The 19,696-nt window shown below is 46.2% G+C and overlaps 1 protein-coding gene across 1 annotated transcript in view; it reads left to right on the top strand.

The window, feature by feature from the left end:
- EEF2K (eukaryotic elongation factor 2 kinase) overlaps positions 1-19,696 on the top strand; it is a 61,714-nt gene that overhangs the window by 4,867 nt on the left and 37,151 nt on the right. Inside the window, exon 2 of the mRNA XM_081257647.1 lies at positions 9,063-9,375. Within this exon, the coding sequence (XP_081113773.1) occupies positions 9,139-9,375 (237 nt within the window). The 5' untranslated portion in view covers positions 9,063-9,138. The remainder of the gene's footprint in view (positions 1-9,062; positions 9,376-19,696) is intronic.

The following is a 19,696-nucleotide window of genomic DNA, read 5'->3' as shown; positions in this document are numbered from 1 at the left end:
CGAAAGGTGTCTCCAGACGTTGCCAAGTGTCCCCTGAGGGGGCAAAATTACCCCACTGTTCTAGACGATATTTGTTTCCTACTTCCACTGTAACAAATTACCACAGACTTAGTGGCTTAAAACAACACAACTTTCTTTTCTTATGGTACTGGAGATGAGAAGTTCAAAAGCCAAGGTGTCAGCAAGGCCATGTTCTTTCTGAAGGCTGTAGGGAAAATCTGTTGCCATGCTTTTCCAGTTTCTGTGGGCCACCTGCATTCCTTGACTTGTGGCCCCTTCCTCTGTCTTCAAGGCCAGCTGCAGAGCATCTTCAAAATTTCTCTATGACCCCTGCTTCCATTGTCACATCTCTTCCTCTGACTCTGACCCTCCTGCCTCCTTTTTATAAGGACTCACTGGATAATCCAGGATACTGTCCCATTTCAAGGTCCTTAATCACACCTGCAAAGTCGCTTTTGCCACATGAGGGAACATACTCACAGGCTTTGGGAATTAGGATGTGGGCATCTATGGAGGGGCATTATTCTGCCCGTGACATAGACTGCTGGGTCTCTGGGTATGATGGAAATGCTTATGGAGGGCCTGGGAGGAGGGAAGTGACTTAGGAATTGGGGAGTGGGGTATGGTCAGAGCATAATAGCAGCTGGTGCTTTTGAGGACAATTCTCTATCAGGCACCATGGGCCTGATCTCACTAACAACCCCAGGGGTTAGCTGTCCCCTGTTTTACAGACAGGAAACCACCCAGAGAAGGCTTTCCGGAGGGGGTAAAAATTTGAGCTGGATTTTGAAGGGAACAGAGGGGTTTGGCAGCAGGTGGGAGAGGCATTCCAGAAAGAGTGTCCTTAGGGTGCAGGGGCAGGGAGGTGAGAACTTGGTTGTGAATGGGGACTGGTTCTTGGGTGGGGACATCTGTAAATCAGTCCTTTTTCTCTGACATGAACTGTATTATTTCTTGAAATAGTTTTAATAAATGTTTATTCATGAGCACCCACCACATCCTGGGGTATATATGTTAATAAGTGACTGACCCCGAACTCTTAGCTGGAGGCTTGACTTAGTAACTCCTGATGTGGCACTTTGTTACCCTCCCCACCGGCAGCAAATTAATGAAACTCAGCCTGGAAAGGTATTTGATTAGCACCTTATGAGCCCTGCTTAGTGCCAGGCACTGTGCAGGTAAAGAGTCAAGGAAGTCCCAGCCTGCCACATGGAGTCTGTTGTTTCAGGCTCCTAGTTGGGGAGCCAGGATTCAAACTGGGCCCTGTGACTGCAGAACACTGTGTCTCGGGCACTACACTGAGCTTTGGTTTTTGTTTCTTTTATTTTCACCAACTTTTTTTTTTAATTAATGTATAGCTGATTTACAATGTTATAGTAGGTTCAGGTGTACAGCATAGTGATTCAGTGTTTTTACAGATTATTCTCTATAATAAAGTTATTACAAGATAATGGCTGTAATTCCCTGTTCTATAAATATAATATATCCTTGTTGCTTATTTGTTTTATACATAGTAGCTCATATATCTTAACTTGCCCCTCCCTTTATCCCTGTCCCCACTACTTTTGGTTTCTGTATCTATGAGTCCCAGGCATGTTTGGATTCAGAATCTCAAATGATGTCATCACTGTTCATTTTTCTCTTCATCTCTTGTTCTGCTCTTCACCAAAAGTCAGCTTTGTTCTCTGGTGGCCTCAGCCCCTGTCTCAGATTAACATCCTGCAGGAAAGGACTGACCTTCTCTTCCAGTTGCTCAAGCTAAAGCCCCAGGCTTACCTGAGATTAGGCCATAGTGGTTTGACTTGAGTCACATGCCCATCTCTGAGCCAATCACTATGGCCAGGTGCCCAGTGCTGTGATTGGCTTAGTGGGGTCATGTGACACACCCCATTACCTGGGGGTGGATCCCCAACCCCAACCCCAACCCCATGACTGGAGAGTGGGGGAGAAGCAGATCCCCAAACAGAAACAGGTGCGTGACACAAGGTGGTCCATTGTGGTTGCAGTTGAGGACCATTGAGTTCTGCCGTGCTGGCCATATACTAGTGTGTGTACTGGTGGCTCAGCACAGCCCGTGTTGGCTCTGGGGTGCTGGCTCCCAGGAGTGGTGGGTGGGAGATTCCAGATCATTTCTACATCAGGAAGGCAGCTGCTGGGGCTGAAGGGAGCCCCAAGGAGGGCTTGTGGTCACTGTGGCTTGGCCCACAGGCCTTGACCTAGGCACTGCAATCATCATTTCCTGCCCCAGTGGCTGCCAGAGAAGCCCTTTACAGCAAGACGCAGTGAGAGCAGTGGTTCAGTGGCCAGAGCCGAAGATAGCCTGTTCCCTGCGGACCCCTGAAGAAGCTTGGCTTGGCTGCTAACCAGGCGTCCAGGTCACCAGCCTGGCTGGGACCCAGGATTCAGCCCCCTTTATTGATGGTACTAAAAATGATGATGATATTTATAGTCTTAGTGCTTATTCTGTGCTAGCACTGTCAAGTTAGTGGGGTGGGTACAGCTCTGCATCCCAGGTTATAATGAGGAACCCAAGGCCAAGAGGTAAAGTCACATACCTAGTAAGTGGCAGAGTTGGGGCTTGAACTTGGGTCTGACTCAGAACTCTGCTCAGCTGCCTCTCCATAGAAATATCTTCCCAGGATGTGTCAGGGCCTGGGAGGGGAAGGTGTGGATGCCTGAGTGAGGGCAGAGGAAAGCGTCTCGAGAATCCTGATGTCTTGGGAACTGGGGTTCTGCTCCTGGTCTCAGTCTCTCTGCTCACAGAGAGGCCCTTTGTGGGCCGGGCAAAGCCCAGGTTAGATGGAGATTCCTAAGAGGCTGGTGTTGGAACAGGCATCGTGGGGCTGAGTTATGGGCCAGTGAGGGCTCCTTGCCTGTCTAGGGGAATCCACCATCCTCCAGGTGTTCAGTCTTTATGGGCAGATGTGGAAGCAGCTACCAAGTTAGGACTCTGGATTGAGACCACAGCTTTCCCAGGCTGACGTGCCCAGGCATCAACTTGTCATAAGAGATATGATGTGACTTTTTATGACATGGGAGAGAAGGGGCATGGGACCAGATAGAATTAGCAAGTAGTAGGAAAAAAAGAAAATTATAGTCTATTATGTAAGTTTAGATAGCAAACTCTGAAGGTTGTGAGTCTAGGATAATTATGGTGCCCCATGATGTAAGATTATGCTGCCCCAGTCTCTCTCTGTTTCATGGCTCTGCCATCCTTGGCACATGGCTTCCTTCTCATGAATAAATTTAGCTGCTTGAGCTCCAGCCATCACACCTGCATTCCAGCCAGCAGGAAGGAGAGAGAGCAGAAGGTTACATTCCCTCTTTTTAAAAACCATTCCCTAGATAAACAACAAGGTCCTACTGTATAGCACAGGGAACTATATTCAGTATCCTGTGATAAGCCATAATGGAAAAGAATATGAAAAACAATGTATGTATATGTATAACTGAATCACTTTGCTGTACAGCAGAAATTAACACAACATTGTAAATCAACTACACTTGAATAAAATAAATTGAAGAAAAAAAAACCTTCCTAAAGTTGCATACAACCCTTCTGCTCATATCCCCTTGGCCAGAACTTGGTCACATGGTCACGCCTAATTGCAAAGTAATCTGGGAAACGTAGACCTTATTATGAGTGGCTGCATGCTTAGCTAAAAAGCAGTGGTTCTGTTATTAATAAGGAGAGAATAGCTGTCGGGGGACAGTTAGCAGGCGTTGCCACAGGTGCCTTTTTTTTTTTTTTTCCACAGCTGCCTTTTAAAAGCAAATGTATGACAGCTGAAAAGCCATGAAACAGATCCCCCTCACTCAGTTCTGGAATACATATCAAGTGCCTGCCGAGTACAAGGCACTGTGCCAACAACTAGGGTCACAGCCGCTTGTCTGCAGTTCATTTTGTTTCCCAGGGCCGAGGAAAATGTCAGGTCTGTGGTGGGACGTGGCCAAGGGCTGGGGTTCTGGTCCTAATTCCCCTGTGAACTCCTGTGGAGCCTCAGTCAGGCTACTTTCCTGATCAGCTCCCCTCACAAATGGGGAAGTTGGCGAGATGAACTAATTTAGTCAAGGTCACCAGCAGCACAGCTACGATTTGCACCCTTTGGCAGCCTGGCTCCTGAGCCCGGGCTCTTCACTGCTGGGCAACACTGCCTGGAGGTCCGTAGCTGAGGCTGTGGCTCCGGCCCCTCCCCTGGCACCAGCGCAGCCCCAGCGGCCAGTAACCTGGCTGGGCTGCTGGCAGCTCCAGGCAGCCGTGTCTCTTGGTCAGCAGGGACTCTGGCCAAGGGCTGACCAGGGCAGAGTAGGCATTGGGGCTGGGAGCGGCCGAGGTGGGGGAGAAGTGGGCACAGGGCCCGGGGACGATTTTGGTAACAAGCAAGATCAGGTGGCTTTGGCGTCGGATCTGGGCGGTGACTGTCTTACCCAGAGGATCAGAAGCAAACTCGGAGGTTGATACCCAGAGCAGCGATTTTCAAACTGAGTTGAGTAATCAGTATGGGTGGTGCATTAAAGATAAAGAGTAAAAAAGAAAGAAAAACAAGTAGAATCGAAAATAGCAGAGGGCATTGTACAAGGTAAGGCTAAGTACAGTTTCCTGAAATGTTAACTTACATTTTGTAGATGGGTACTGGGTTAGGATATAAATATATTTCTTGCTCTGATGACTGTCAAGAAAATGCTGGGGCTTCCCTGGTGGCGCAGTGGTTGAGAGTCCGCCTGCCAATGCGGGGAGCACGGGTTTGTGCCCCGGTCTGGGAAGATCCCACGTACCGTGGGGCGGCTGGGCCCATGAGCCGTGGCCGCAGGGCCTGTGCGTCCGGAGCCTGTGCTCCGCAGCGGGAGAGGCCACAGCAGTGAGAGGCCCGCATACTGCAAAAAAAAAAAAAAAAAAAAAAAGAAAATGCTGAAGCCTCAGGTCTAGAAAACGCCCTCCCGATGGAAACAGCTGTTAAGAATAATTGGAATTAGTTGATTTAAATTTTTTTAAGTTTTTTCACTTTTTAATTTTTTTTATATTGAAAGCAACCAGCTTTGTAAAAACTTAAAACAGGGCTTCCCTGGTGGCGCAGTGGTTGAGAGTCCGCCTGCCAGTGCAGGGGATACAGGTTCGAGCCCTGCTCTGGGAAGATCCCGCATGCCGTGGAGCAACTAAGCCTGTGCGCCACAAATACTGAAGCCTGTGCGCCTAGAGCCCGTGCTCCGCAACAAGAGAGGCCACCGCCATGGGAGGCCCGCGCACTGCAGCGAAGAGTAGCCCCCGCTCGCTGCAACCAGAGAGGGCCAGTGCGCAGCAACGGAGACCCAATGCAGCCAAAAATAAATTAATTAATTAAAAAAAAAACACTTAAAACAGTATAGAAGTGTACAAAATGTTAAAAACTTCCTTCTACCCCCCAGCTGCCAGTCCCACTGCCCATCGCAGTGCTGGTAGCGCTCTTGTGGGCCCTTCAGGGACATACCTTTTCTTTTAGCACAGATAGGATCACCATAATGTAACTGCTCTTGTGCAACTTGCTTTCTAAATGTAACGGGTTTTCTTTTTCTTTTCTTTTTTTCTTTTTTTCTTATTATTTTTAATCTTTTTAAAAAACATTTATTTATTTTATTTTTGGCTGCATTGGGTCTCTGTTGCTGCACTCGGGCTTTCTCTAGTTGCAGCGAGCTGGGGCTACTCTTCATTGTGGTGCATGGGCTTCTCATTGTGGTGGCTTCTCTTGTTGCAGAGCATGGGCTCTAGGTGTGCGGGCTTCAGTAGTTGTGGCAGGTGGGCTCAGTAGTTGTGGCTTGCGGGCTCTAGAGCACAGGCTCAGTAGTTGTGGCACGCGGGCTTAGTTGCTCTGCCACAGGTGGGATCTTCCCAGACCAGTGATCAAACCCGTGTCCCTTGCATTGTCAGGTGGATTCTTAACCACTGTGCCACCAGGGAAGTCCCATGTCTCTTCTTTTTTTAAACATTAGATTATTGAAGTATATTCACAAACCTACCAATCCACTTATTTAAAATGGATTTAATATAGTCAGTGGTTTTTTCATGTATTAACAGTCATGCAACCAACACAATCGGTTTTAGAACATTTTCATCCATTCAGAAGAAACCCTTTAGTGATTGTTCCCCATTTCCCCCCAACTCTCCCCTCTCCCATCCCTAGGCAACCACTCACGTACTTTCTTATAGATCTGCCTTCTCTGGACTTTTCATATAAATGGGATCGTTCAATATATGGTCTTTTTTGAACTGTCTTCTTTCACTTAGCCTCAGTACTTCATTCCTTTTGGGGGCTGAAGAGCATTCCGTTGTATATATAGACCACATTTTGCTTATCCATTCATCAGTTAATGGATGTTTGGGTTGTTTCCCCTTTTGGCTATTGCGTGTAATACTACTATGAACCATATGTCACAAGTTTTTGTTGTGGACATGTTTGGGTATATACCTAAGAGTATAGTTGCTGGATCATATAGTAATTCTGTGTTTAACTTTTTGAGAAACTGCCAGGCTGTTTTCCAAAGTGACTGCACCATTTTACATTTCCATTAATAGTATATGAGGGTTTCCAATTTCTCCCCATCCTCACCAACACTTGTCATTTTCCACTTTTAAAATTCTATCTATGCTAGTGGGTGTGGCTTTGATTTGCATTTCCCTAATGGCTAATGATGTTGAGTATCTTTTCATGTGTTTACTGGCCATGTGTATCTTCTTTAGAGAAACGTCTGTTCAGATCCTTTGCCTTTTTTTTTTGGCTGTGCTGTGTGGCATGTGGGGTGTTAGATCCCTGACCAGGGATCAAACCCATGCCCCTGCAGTAGAAGCGTGGAGTCTTAACCACTGGACTGCCAGGGAAGTCCCCCTTTGCCCATTTTTTATTTGGATTATTTGTCTTTTTATTGTTAAGTAGTATGAGTCCTTTACATAGTCCCTTATCAGACATGATTTGCAAAAATTTTCTCCCATTCTGTGAGCTGTCTCTCCAGTCACATGGTGGTGTCCTTTGAAGCACAAAAGTTTTTAATTTTGATGATATCCAGTGTATCTATTCTTTTGTTGCTTGTGTTTTTGGTGTCCTATCTAAGGTTTTGCCTAATTCAGTGTCACAAAGATTTTCTCTTATATATTCTTCTGAGAGTGTTAGAGTTTTACTCTTATATTTAAACCTTCGATCCATTTTGAGTTAATTTTTTTGGCCACACTGAGCAGCTTGGGGATCTTAGCTCCCCAACCAGGAATCAAACCCATGACCCCTGCAGTGGAAGCACGGATTCTTAACCACCAGACCTCCAGGGAAGTCCCCATTTTGAGTTAATCTTTGTATATAATGTAGGAAGGTGTTCAACTTCATCCTTTTGCATGTGTATATTCACTTGTCCTGGCACCATTTATTGAAAAGAGTATTCTTTCCGCATTGAATTGTCTTGGTACCCCTTTCAGAAGTCAATTGGCTGTAAATGTGAGGGTTCATTTTTGGACTCTCAGTTCTGTGTCTATCCTCATGCCACTATCAACTGTCTTAATTACTTTAGCTTTGTAGTAAGTTTTGAATTCAGGAAGTGTGATTCTTGTAACTTTTACAAGATTCTTTCGGCTATTCTGGGTCCCTTGAATTTCCATGTGAACTTTAGGACCAGTTTGTTAATTTATTCAGTGAAGCCACTGGGATTCTGATAGTGATTGGGTTGAATTTGTAGATCAGTTTTGGGAGTATTGCCACCTTAGCTATGTTAAATTTTCTGATCTATGAACATGGGATATCTTTACACTTATTTCGGTCTTCTTTCATTTCTTCTGACACATTTTGTTTCTCACTGTACAAGTCAAGCACTTCTTTTGTTAGCCAAGATGTTTTATTTATTTTTTTATGGCCACATGATTTGTGGGATCTTAGTTCTCCGATCAGGGATTGAACCCATGTCCCCTGCCATGGAAGTGTGGAGTCCTAACCACTGGACCTCCATGGAATTCCCTAGCCAAGTTTTTTATTCTTTTTGATGCTATTATAGATAAAATTGTTTTCTTAATTTCATTTTTGGATGTTTTCATTGCTAGTATATGGAAATACTATTGATTTTTGTATCCTACAATGTTGTTGAACTCTTTCTTGACTATCTTTGCATGTCCTTGTGTATCTAGAGCTTCCTTTTTCTTTGTAACAGTCACACAGTATTTCATGGTGTAGAAAAACTGTAGTTTATATAACAGGCCTCCATTGATGGTCATTGTGGGCTCTTCCCTCTTTTTACTGTTACTGATTGTGCTACAGAGAACGCTCTTCAGGCCCCTCATCCATTCCGAGGACGTGTGTTGAGTGTCTGCTCTATGACAGGCATTCTTAAGGCAACAGGGCTACAGATGATAAAGAAGTTAAATGAGATGATTTTGGCTTGGGAAAATCTCTTTGAAGAAAATAAAACAGGGTGATGTGCTAGGGAGTGTGACTGGGTGTGTGTTTGAGAGGGGTTCTTTGAATTGAATCAGAGGAGATTTCTCTGGAGAGGTGACTTTTGAGCTGGGATCCAAATGATGAGAAAGACCCACTGTTGGGAGATTGGGAAGGTTGTTCCAGGCACAGGGAACACAACAAGTACAAAGGCCCCGAGGTGGAAAATGGGCCCCCAGTGTTCACGGAACACAGAGAAATCCCATGGGCCTGGAGAGCTGCCAAGGCCGGAGGAGAGGTGGACAGGGGCCAGACTAACACAGGCCTGGTAGCCTTAAAAGGCGTTTGGATTTTGTTAAGAATGTCAAGAGAAGCTGCTGGAGGGTGTCAAGCAGGGAAATGATTTGATCTAATTTATGTTCTAAAAAGATCAGCCTTGTGGCTTAAGAAGCCTTTATTTTCTGTTTCAAGTGCTGAGTTCTTCAAAGTGGAATTACTGGGTGGAGGGGTTTGTACATTTAAAATGTTCCTAGACACTGCCTGCCTGTGTCTCCCCTAAAGGTAGTAGTAGTTTTCACTCTGAGGGTGCCCGCTCCTTCTGTGCCAGGGGCATTCGGGGTGAGGTGCCCTGCAAGCTCTCAGCCCCTGGACCCCAGCACCCATTCTCTTGCTTCCTTGCAGGACCCTCACTGCTGCATTTGCCCAGTAACTCTGGCTGTGCCGCCCAGCCCTTGGGTAAGACGGGCGTCCTGGGAACATGGCAGAGGAAGACCTCATCTTCCGCCTGGAAGGCGTGGATGGCGGCCCGACCTCCCGGGCTGGTGATTCAGATGCAGACAGCGATGGTGAGGAGGGTTACTTCATCTGCCCCATCACTGATGACCCGGGGGCACACCAGAATGTTAATTCCAAGGTTAATAACTACTACAGCAACCTAGCCAAAAGCCAGCGCTACGGCTCCAGCGGGTCCCCGGCCAGCTCCTTCCATTTCAAGGTGAGTGGTCCCCCACCCCGTTCCCCCCCTCCCCCCTCCCCCTCTCCCCCTGCCCAGCTCATCTGCCGTAGGGACGGGAGGTTGGGGTCGCTGGTTGAGGTTGTTTCCAAACTCTCACCGGTGCGTAAATTCTGGATCTGAGGCTATGCCTATTAAGCTGGGAAGATTTGGTTGTTTTAATATAAGTTTCATTACTTTAGAGCAGTGTTTTACAAATAGCTGCTCTGGACCCACTAGTGGGTTGTGGAAACCTTGGCCAGTTTTTTAAGACCCAGAACAGAACAGAATAGACTAGAAAATATTGGAGAGGGAGGTGGGAGGGGGGAAAAATATCAGAGAGCACGGACAGTTGTAAAGATATTTTAGGGACACGTACACACACGTTTACACGTTCACATGCAGTGACCAAATTGGTTGTTGATGACCAGGTTCTCCGACATAGCGGTCGTGAAGTATTTTTATTTCATCCCTGCATTTGTGTGTATGAGGGTCTAGAGAAAGGATGTAAAATGTAGTTTTTCATGTTGGTTGTGGTCAAAAGAGCCACTGCTTAGAGTTGGGCATCCTTCTTCTGGATTGTGGAAGAGGGGGCTTACTTTGTTAGGAATTTGTGTTCATACCATGGCAAGCTGGTATAGAGAAGAGGGAGAAAGGCGAACGTTATTGGACTTTTGTGTAATAACTGGTGGTGAAAAAAAATTCTTAATGCAGTCCTGTTATCCTTATTTAATTTAATCCTCACAAACAGTAAGTATCAGTTTGTACTGTGACGAAAATTCCTATTACCACTTTGGGATTTGAAATTGAAGTCATTCTTCTCTAACTGCAGAATTAATCTGTTTTTAGAAAATTAATAATTCTAGTTCTCAGACAGTTGTATATTTTTCCTTTCAAGTCAGAGTTCTAGCTTAGCTCCCTTGGGGAGGCAGCTCCAAAGATAGGCCTGTGGGTCCCCCCTGAGGTTGGGGGGGCCCCTGAAGGGTCAGGATGCGGCTTGCCCTGCTTTCCTGTCCTAAGGTGGCTTCTGAAACACACACTCTGCCCCGCAGAGGGCAGCGTGGGAAGACGGGAGCAGCCCGGCGCTCCTGTCTGTTCCAGTAAGTCAGGAAGGCTCGCGGAAACACGGATCCCTGCAGCCTTGTGTACCACGTGTGAGGGGATCCAGGTGCCAGAGGGGGCTGGAGGGGCCAGAGCTTGTGAAACACAAACCGACTCGTGCTAGCTCAAGTGAAAAAAAAAAAAAAAGGAAATTTATTCTAGCAGTCAAGAAGTGTTTCTTGAGACCCAGGGGCAGAAACAATGTCTGGCCTCTCAGGGGACAGATCCAGGAAGCTGGAAGGCCACAGGACTGTCTCTCTCTGTCTCATTCCTCAACTCTCTTTGCCTATTCTTTATTCTTCTCTGCACCTCAGTCTACACAGTGGGAAAATGGATCCCCCCAGCCCCAGGGTCCCCTCATTACAGTCGGAGCCACATGCAAAGACAGATCTGACCTTCGTCCATCCCGGCTGTAAGAGGAGAAAATCTAATCTGCTTGACCCAGCCCCAGTCAGGCGTCCTCTGTCTCTGGTCCAGTCACCTCTGGCCAGGGCATGGCATGGTGGGGCGCCGGGGATCACAGAACGGGGGCTGCTGCTAGAGAAGGAGGATCCTGGAGGCCTCCTAGTGGGGCAGACCCCTCAGAAGGGCTCCACCCACAGCTGCCTGTTCAGAGGAGCCATGAGCCTGGTTTGGCCTTTTGGCAAACACTGAGTGGGTCCAGGAGCTGGAGGGTCTCAGACAGGGAGGGATGGACACAGTCTCTGACCACAAAACTCAGTATGGTAAATCCTTTAAAGGAAACACAGGACTTCCCTGGTGGCGCAGTGGTTGAGAGTCCACCTGTCGATGCAGGGGACACGGGTTCGTGCCCTGGTCCGGGAAGATCCCACATGCCGCGGAGCGGCTGGGCCCGTGAGCCATGGCCGCTGAGCCTGCGCATCCGGAGCCTGTGCTCCACGATGGAAGAGGCCACAGCAGTGAGAGGCCCACGCACCGGAAAAAAATAACAGTGCCAAGATATACACAAGATATATTTTTTGTGGGGAGAAAACAAAATCCATGAAAAGCTCTTGGGATAGTGCTGGTCCATAATAAGGACAAAGAAAAATTAGCTATTTTTATTTTTATGTGCTGTGAAGTAAAAAAGCAAGTTGAAATATGATCCCACTTGTATCAAAAAACATAGATATACATATATTAGTATTTGCATAGCAAAAACTCATATAATGTTATAAAACAATTTAAAAATTACTAACGAGAAAAAGAAGGAATTTGCATCCAACAGTTAATGGTGATTCTCTCTGGGGGAGAGGGTGGCGTTAAGGGGGACTTTGATTATCTACATGGTATATATTTTAAACATTGGAACTTTTAAAACTACACGTATGTATTACTTCTGTGTGCAAAAGGATGTTTTTAGAAGAAGAAAAATAAAGCAGCACAGCCAGGTAACCGCCCCTCCCCTAAACAAACATCAGTAATTGGCTGTCCTTGGGCTTGCCTGGTGACGCAGTGGTTGGGAATCCGCCTGCCATTGCAGGGGACATGGGTTCAATCCTTGGTCCGGGAGGATCCCACATGCTGTGGAGCAGCTGAGCCCGTGTGCCACAACTACTGAGCCTGCGCTCTAAAGCCCACGAGCCACAACTACTGAGCCCACGAGCCACAACTACTGAGCCCACAAGCCACAACTACTGAGCCCACACGCCTAGAGCCCGTGCTCTGCAACAAGAGAAGGTGCCGCAGTGAGAAGCCCACGCACTGCAACGAAGACCCAACGCAGCCAAAAATAAACAAATAAATAAATAAATTTATAAAATAATTGGCTGTCTTTAAAACTCATCGATTCTGCAAGAGAAAGTTCAAAATCCTCACTGACAACGGTAGCTCATGGTCCGCAGGGGCCCCGCGCCTCTCCCTGCTCCTGCAGCAGACTTCTCTTTTCATGCCTCTTCCTGAAACCTCTTTCAGTTGGGTCTGTTAAAATGATTGTTCGGCCTCCCTAGACGCCCTGCCCTGGCTGTCGCCTTGGCATTCCTTGGGGCTCGTAGCAGACTTTTCTGTGCATCTGTCATTCTGGAATGTCATTCTGTTTATGAGTCAGCCCCTGACCTCAAGGCTAGAGGCTGTGTCCCATCGCACTTCATCCCCTGTACTCAGAGGAAGGGCCGTTTAAGGATGAGATGTAGCTCTTGGCTGCCCACTGTCCTAGGTGGTCGAAGGGAGGCTCTATGGGGTTCTTGTTGCCAGTGGTGACTTCAGAGGGAGATGGCAGCTCAGTTTTCCAGACCTCAGTCTCCCTGGCACTCAACAAACTGAATGTGTTTTTTCATTTACTGTCGACATGGCAACTGAGTTGTTTAACCAAAATGGCTACCTCGCATTCCTCCAAGGTGGCGCCACCCTGGCAGGTACCAGGTGTGTATTGTGAACTGTTGAGTTTGTCACTGTCAAGGCCAGGGCGTTTTGCCTGAGTTCCCAGGGGGATGGTGGCAGAATCGTTCAGGGGGCCACGCCCTGGGTAGAATATCAGGCAGCCAACCAGAGGATGTTTATACAGTTTATCATAACATGGGAAAGTGCTTCTGCTCTGGAGTTAATTTTAAAGAGCAGAATATAGAGTATGATTTTAGCTCTGTAAATACACACACGTGCACACACACACACACACACACAACAAAACCCTAAAAGGAAGTATATCAACACGCAAACAGAGGTTGTCTTAGGATAGGATCATTTTTTTCTACTTCTGTGCCATGTCTACATTTTCTAGAATAAGCATATGTTTTCAATTTTTTAATAAAGTGGAAAATTTTATTTAAAAGAATTGTTTTCCTGGTCTGAGAATATCTTGGGGATCACTCCTATTAGGACATATAGATCACCTATTTTTTAAGTGAATTACATGGGTTTATCTAGCCAGTCCCCCTCTTTTAAAAAAAAAAAATTATTTGTCCGCACTGAGTCTTAGTTGCAGCACATGGGATCTTTAGTTGTGGCATGTGGGATCTAGTTGCCTGACCAGGGATCGAACCTGGGCCGCCTGCATTGGGAGCATGGAGTCTTAACCACTGGACCACCAGGGAAATCCCTAGCCAGTTCCCCCTCTTGAGGGACACTTAGGTTGTTTCCTTTTTTTCCTATTACAAACAGTGCTGTAATAAATCTATACACATATCTAAACAAACTTTAAAATACATTTATTTTATAATATGTAAATAATATACCTACACGGTAGAAAGAATTCAACCTGTACAAATGGTAAACAGTGAAAAGTAATCCTCCCACCTCTGATCCCTGTTTCCCTGGGGGATGTCCTTCCAGAAATGTTCCTTGTGAGTATAAGCATATGTACGTACGTGACTCTCTTTTCTTTTTCGCAGAAATGTTAGTTTACCGCAAACCTGTTTTGCACTCCTGTGCTGTCTTCCCATATTGGCACATGTGAACTGACATCAGCTAGAACTTATATAACCGGCACTGTGGATCAGGCAGGCCCGCTCTACATGTTTTACTCATATCAACTCATTGAATCTGCACAGCAGTGCTATGAGGATTGGTGTTTTGACAGATAGTAAAACTGAGGCTCTGAGATCTTAATTGCTTGATGCTTCATGAGTGCAGTATGTTGTCTTGCTTATTTTGTTTTGTTTTTATAATGGCCGAATATCATGGCATTATCTGGAAGCACTGTAATATATTTAGCCAGTCCCTCATGGGTGGGTGTGAAGGTCGTTTCCAGTCTTTTGCTACCACAAACCGCTTCCGTAAGCATCTTTTATGTGTGTCTCTTACATGTGCGTGTGTCCTGGTGCCCATTCGGGGGTGCGCCTGCCAGGTAAATCCCCAGAGGTGGAATGGCTGGAGCAAAATGTTTGTGGGTTTAAAACTTGGCTGAGCATTGCCCATTGCTCTTCAAAGAGGTTGCACCGGCATTGGTGCTCCCATGATTCATGGGCATGCCTGCTTCCTATGCCCTTCTTGGTAGACTTCGGTGATTAAACTGATACTTTCAACCCGCCCAGCGTGGCTCTAACAGCTTGGTCAAAGTACAGCAATCACCCCAGAATGAAGTGGATGAGCGTCTGATGACTTACTGGGAACAGAGGCATCCCTGCCCCCCCACCCCGAGCCCGGGGAGACCCCAGCCTGGCAGCTTTGGGCTTCTGCCCCTGCCCACTGGCCACAGGAAGCTCTGTGCATACGCAGAGGTGGTGACCATTTTGGTATTTTGCCCAGTGCTCTGGGAATGCAGAATGGGAAAGAGAAGCTTAGGTGTCCTGGGTCCAAAAAGCTTTGGACCTCCAGCAGAATAAGGGCCTGCTGGGCAGATGAAGGAAAAAGATGTTGCATCTGGCATTGGGCAGGAAGCTGTCAGGGACCTGGTGTCTGGAAAACAGGAGGAGACTGAAGAGAGTCAAGCCTGGCTGGAGGGACTCATCTTTATGAAGCACGTGGTCCTTTATGGAATATGCTGGATATTCATTAACAGGGGTCCCCCTTCTTTAATTTTATTTTGTAAAATTTTTAGCAGCTTTATTGAAATATAATTTACATACCATACAATTTAGCCATTTAAAATGTACAATTCAGTAGCTTTTAGTGTATTCATAAAATTATGCATCCACATCACCACAACCAATTTTAGCTCATTTTCATTACCCTAAAAGAAGCCCCATACCTCTTAGCCATCTCCCCCCAGTATTCCCATCCCACCCAGACCCTAATACCCACTAACGTTATTTTCAGTCTCTATGGATTTGCCTCCTCCAGACAGTTCATGTAAATAGAATTATACAATATGTAGCCTTTTGTGTCTGGCTTCTTTCACTTAGCACAGTGTTTTCAAGGCACATCCATGTTGAAATGTGTGTCAGTACTTTATTCCTTTTTATTGATGATGGATATACCAATTTTGTTTATCCATCAGTTGATGCACATTTGGGTTGTTTCTCCCTTTTGGCTGTTTTGAATAACGCTACACAAGTCTTTGTGTGACCATGTTTTCCTTTCTCTGAGGTAGGTACTTGGGAGTGGAATTGCTGGGTCATATGGTAACTCTGTGTTGGGTCCACATTCTTGAGTCCTGGGTCTTCCCTTTCATGGTTGCTGTAGGTCTGAAGGCAAATCACCTCCTCACTCTCTGGGCCTTGGGTACCTCGTCAGTGGACTGGGAACTATCCTACCTGCTTGTCCGTCCTTGGCAAGGTTACCATGAGGTGCCAGCCAGGATGCTGTCTGAGGAAAGACTTCCAGGAGACGGGGCGCTTTGTCATCCTAGGGAATGTTATTGCTTTGCTGGTTATTGTTCCCATCCACCTCTTCCTGTCCTCTCTAGCCATGACTCTGAATCCCACTGGTCAGGGAAGATGACCTGCAGCTACTGTTTTCAACAGAGAGAGATTTCTTGAGGATTTTAAACTTTGTTTCCTTTATAATTATTTGTTTTATTGCTTATAGAAGTAATGTATGCTCCTTGCAGAAGACAACTTTGAAAGTGCAGATACAATTGCTGTTAAGGTCTTAGTGTGTATTTCCATATAAATACAGACACGACTAAATAAACAGGGACTTTTCCTTACAATAACAGGATTTTGCTATATATGCTCTCTAATAACCAGTTTTTCCTCAGCAATCAAGAAGTGGTGGGCTTCCCTGGTGGCTCAGTGGTTGAGAGTCCGCCTGCCGATGCAGGGGACACGGGTTCGTGCCCTGGTCCGGGAAGATCCCACATGCCGCGGAGCGGCTAGGCCCGTGAGCCATGGCCGCTGAGCCTGTGCGTCCGGAGCCTGTGCTCCGCAACGGGAGAGGCCCCAACAGTGAGAGGCCCGCGTACTGCAAAAAAAAAAAGAAATGGTGCATATCTTTCCACATCAGTAAATGTGGATCTAGTCCATCATTTTTTTAGTGGCCCCATGGCTGCCCGTTGTATAGATATGCCACAGTTTCTTTAAGTATATCCTTTTGTGGGATCCTTAGGAAGTTTCCAGGTTTTTGCTATTATATTCAGTGCTGGGTTCCATGGAAATTGCACGAAACCTCTAAATGCGTGTGGCCCAGAGTGGGGCAGCCACACAGTGATGTGGCCTCTTTCCATCCCAGAGTGTGATATGCATCTCCACTTCTTCCCTCTTCTTTTACTTGTCCTTGGCCGTGGTTTAAGCCCTTTACTGTCGGTCAGGAGGGGTAAGTAGGGCTGACTTAGGGCTGTAGTTCTTAAAATCTACAGAAGTGATGATGGGGAAAACGTACTTTATAACATCTGCTTACTGAGTGTAACAGTTGATGTTTCAAGAAGGAAGCTTCGGGCTTCCCTGGTGGCGCAGTGGTTAAGAATCCGCCTGCCAACGCAGGGGGCATGGGTTCGAGCCCTAGCCCGGGAAGATCCCACGTGCCGCAGAACAACTAAGCCCGCGCGCTGCAACTACTGAGCCTGCGCTCTAGAGCCTGCATGCCACAGCTACTGAGCCTGCGTGCCACAACTACTGAAGCCTGCGTGCCTAGAGCCCGTGCTCCGCAATAAAAGAAGCCACTGCGATGAGAAGTCCACGCACCGCAGCGAAGAGTAGCCCCCGCTCACTGCAACTAGAGAAAGCCCGCGCACAGCAACGAAGACCCAACGTAGCCAAAAATAAATAAATAAATAAATTTATTAAAAAAATAAAGTCATTATAAATATTGGCTATATTCCCTGTGCTGTAAAATTTTCAGAACTTTTAAGATGCATTTATATATAAATGTACATTTATGCATATATCTACAGACACACATATCCTTAGAAATCTATGGTATTTTTTTCATATATATATTTATTGAAGTAGAGTTGATTTACAATGCTGTGCCAATGTCTGCTGTACAGGAAAGTGACTCAGTTACACACATAGAGACATTCTTTTTATATTCTTTTCCATTATGGTTTATCTCAGGAGATTGGATATAGTTCCCTGTGCTATACAGTAGGACCTTATTGTTTATCCATTCTACATGTAATAGTTTGCATCTACCAACCCCAATCTCCCATTCCATCCGTCTACCCCCCCATCCCCCTTGGCAACCACAGGTCTGATCTCTGTGAGTCTAAGAAATCTATAGTACTGATTTGTGGGTTTCCTCCACCAGTAAATGGTGTCATGCCGTTTGCTTTATTCAGCACCTTGCTTTTTACCCCCAGACAGTAGGCCTTGGAGATTGCCCATATTAGCATCGTCATCTTTTTTTTTTTTTTTTTTTTTTTCGGTACGCGGGCCTCAGTGTTGTGGCCTCTCACTGTTGTGGCCTCTCCCATTGCGGAGCACAGGCTCTGGATGCGCAGGCTCCGCGGCCATGGCTCACGGGCCTAGGTGCTCCGCGGCATGTGGGATCTTCCCGGACCGGGGCACGAACCCGTGTTCCCTGCATCGGCAGGCGGACTCTCAACCACTGCGCCACCAGGGAAGCCCAGCATCGTCATCTTTTTAACGGCTGCATACAAGTATGCCAAGTGTACCTAATCATCCCCCTGTGGACTGGCAGGTTGTTTGTAATGCTTGCCTGTTACATAGCGTTACCAGCACCGACCATCTTTGGGCTGGCTTACCTGGGCACACCTGGGTAGGTGATCAGAATGGCTGGGTCAGAAGTCAGTGAAGAAGGTTCATAACCACTGGCCAAGCATCTGGCATAACCAGATGGCCCTCAAAGGTGGCAGTACCTGCTTCCACTCTGCTCACAGTGTCTGAGAGCACTCGCTTCCCGATCCTCCGTAACCACCCGTTTTTCCTAACCTGATGGATAAAATAGTACCAGTGATTTCAGCTTAGCTGAGGTTGTTCACCTGTAATGAGCACTGCGTGCTCAGTGAGCCACTATTTCTAGTGGGAGCATGTCTACCCCAGGGGTGGGGACAGGAAAGAAGTTGACCACCAGTAGTCAAAATATTCTTCATTGTCTTTTGTAAACGAGGAAATAGAGGTTCCCCAAGTTGGTCAGCACTGAGCCGGAACCAGAGCTGAGGGAACTGAATCTTAGTACGGGACTTTTTATATTGTGCTTAAAAAAAAGTCAGTTGCATTAAACCCACCTGTTGCCAGTAAGGTGTGGCTTGATTTTTTTTCTGGGTTTGTAAAAAAAGGTAATTCTGAGCCTGTGAAATAACACGCCCTCTAATTCTGAAATACTTTTTTCCTTGACTGTTTTTTTTTGGTTGCTGCCGTAGCATCCAGCCAGCAGGTAATTTCTGTCGATAATCCTCACTGAATGGGGGGCCCTATCTTTGGTTGCTTAGGGCGCATCTTAGTCACTGGTTGAGAGAGGTACATTGAGAAAGTCGTGTGTCTCAGGCAGAGAACAGGGCGCTTGTACAGACGTGCTCAGAAGGGCGGCCTGCTGACTACTCAGAACTCAGCGGGCTCCTTGACAGGTGGGGGTCAGAAGGCCATCCTGCCATTCACAGCAGCTGGAATACAAGAGGGGACTGTGGCACTTTTTTAAAGTACAGAAATCTAGCAACTGCTTTAGTCGTAAACATGTCTGTCTGCTGCAGGGTTATGTATAACAGGGAAAAGGCAGTGACAAGCTCAGAGTCTCACTGTGGAGAACCACAGGTGAACAGTTAAGTCAATAATGATAAACCCATGCAGTGGATTGTTACACAGCTGTTACAGCTAACTTGTAAATTCATGATATGATGTTTGTGTCAAAAAATTTGAGTGATTTGTTCTTTGCTTCTTGGAGTGTAACCTAGGAGAATCTTTTTGGAGGAGAACTCCAAATTTCTAAACTTTAAATGTGATCCAGTGATTACACTTCCAAGAAGTATGTCCTACTGAGCTCTTGCACAAGTGCACAGAGATTTAGATACGAGGATGGTCCCTTTAGCACTGTTTATACAAGGGATTATTAGAGAGAATCTAAATAGCCATCAACTGAGGTCTAAGAAACAGCTTAAGGTACATTTATACAATTGTATATCCTACAACCATGGAAGGGAAACGAGGTTGATCCAGCCTGTCTGTACGTATGACATGGAAAGGCTGGGTCCAGGATCCTGTGTTAAGTGGAGAAACGTAAGATGCAGAACAGAATACTGTCCCAGTGCTCTTAAATTCATGTGTGTGTTAACAAATGCATAGGAGGAAACCTGCAGAATATCTAAATCAACTGTCAGCTGAGGTTTTCAGAGGAATAGAGGTTAGAAAGGACTGCTGCTTTCTAATTCAGAATTCTGTAGTACTTGTACTTTTTTGTAATAAGCAGATCAAACATTTGGAATCAGGGAAAAAAATCAAGATCACTAAATAAA

The sequence above is a fragment of the Mesoplodon bidens genome (genome assembly GCF_964165515.1).
Source record: "Mesoplodon bidens genome assembly, chromosome: 15".
Classification (NCBI taxonomy): Eukaryota; Metazoa; Chordata; class Mammalia; order Artiodactyla; family Ziphiidae; genus Mesoplodon; species Mesoplodon bidens.
This window is presented reverse-complemented; position numbering and strand designations above follow the sequence as displayed.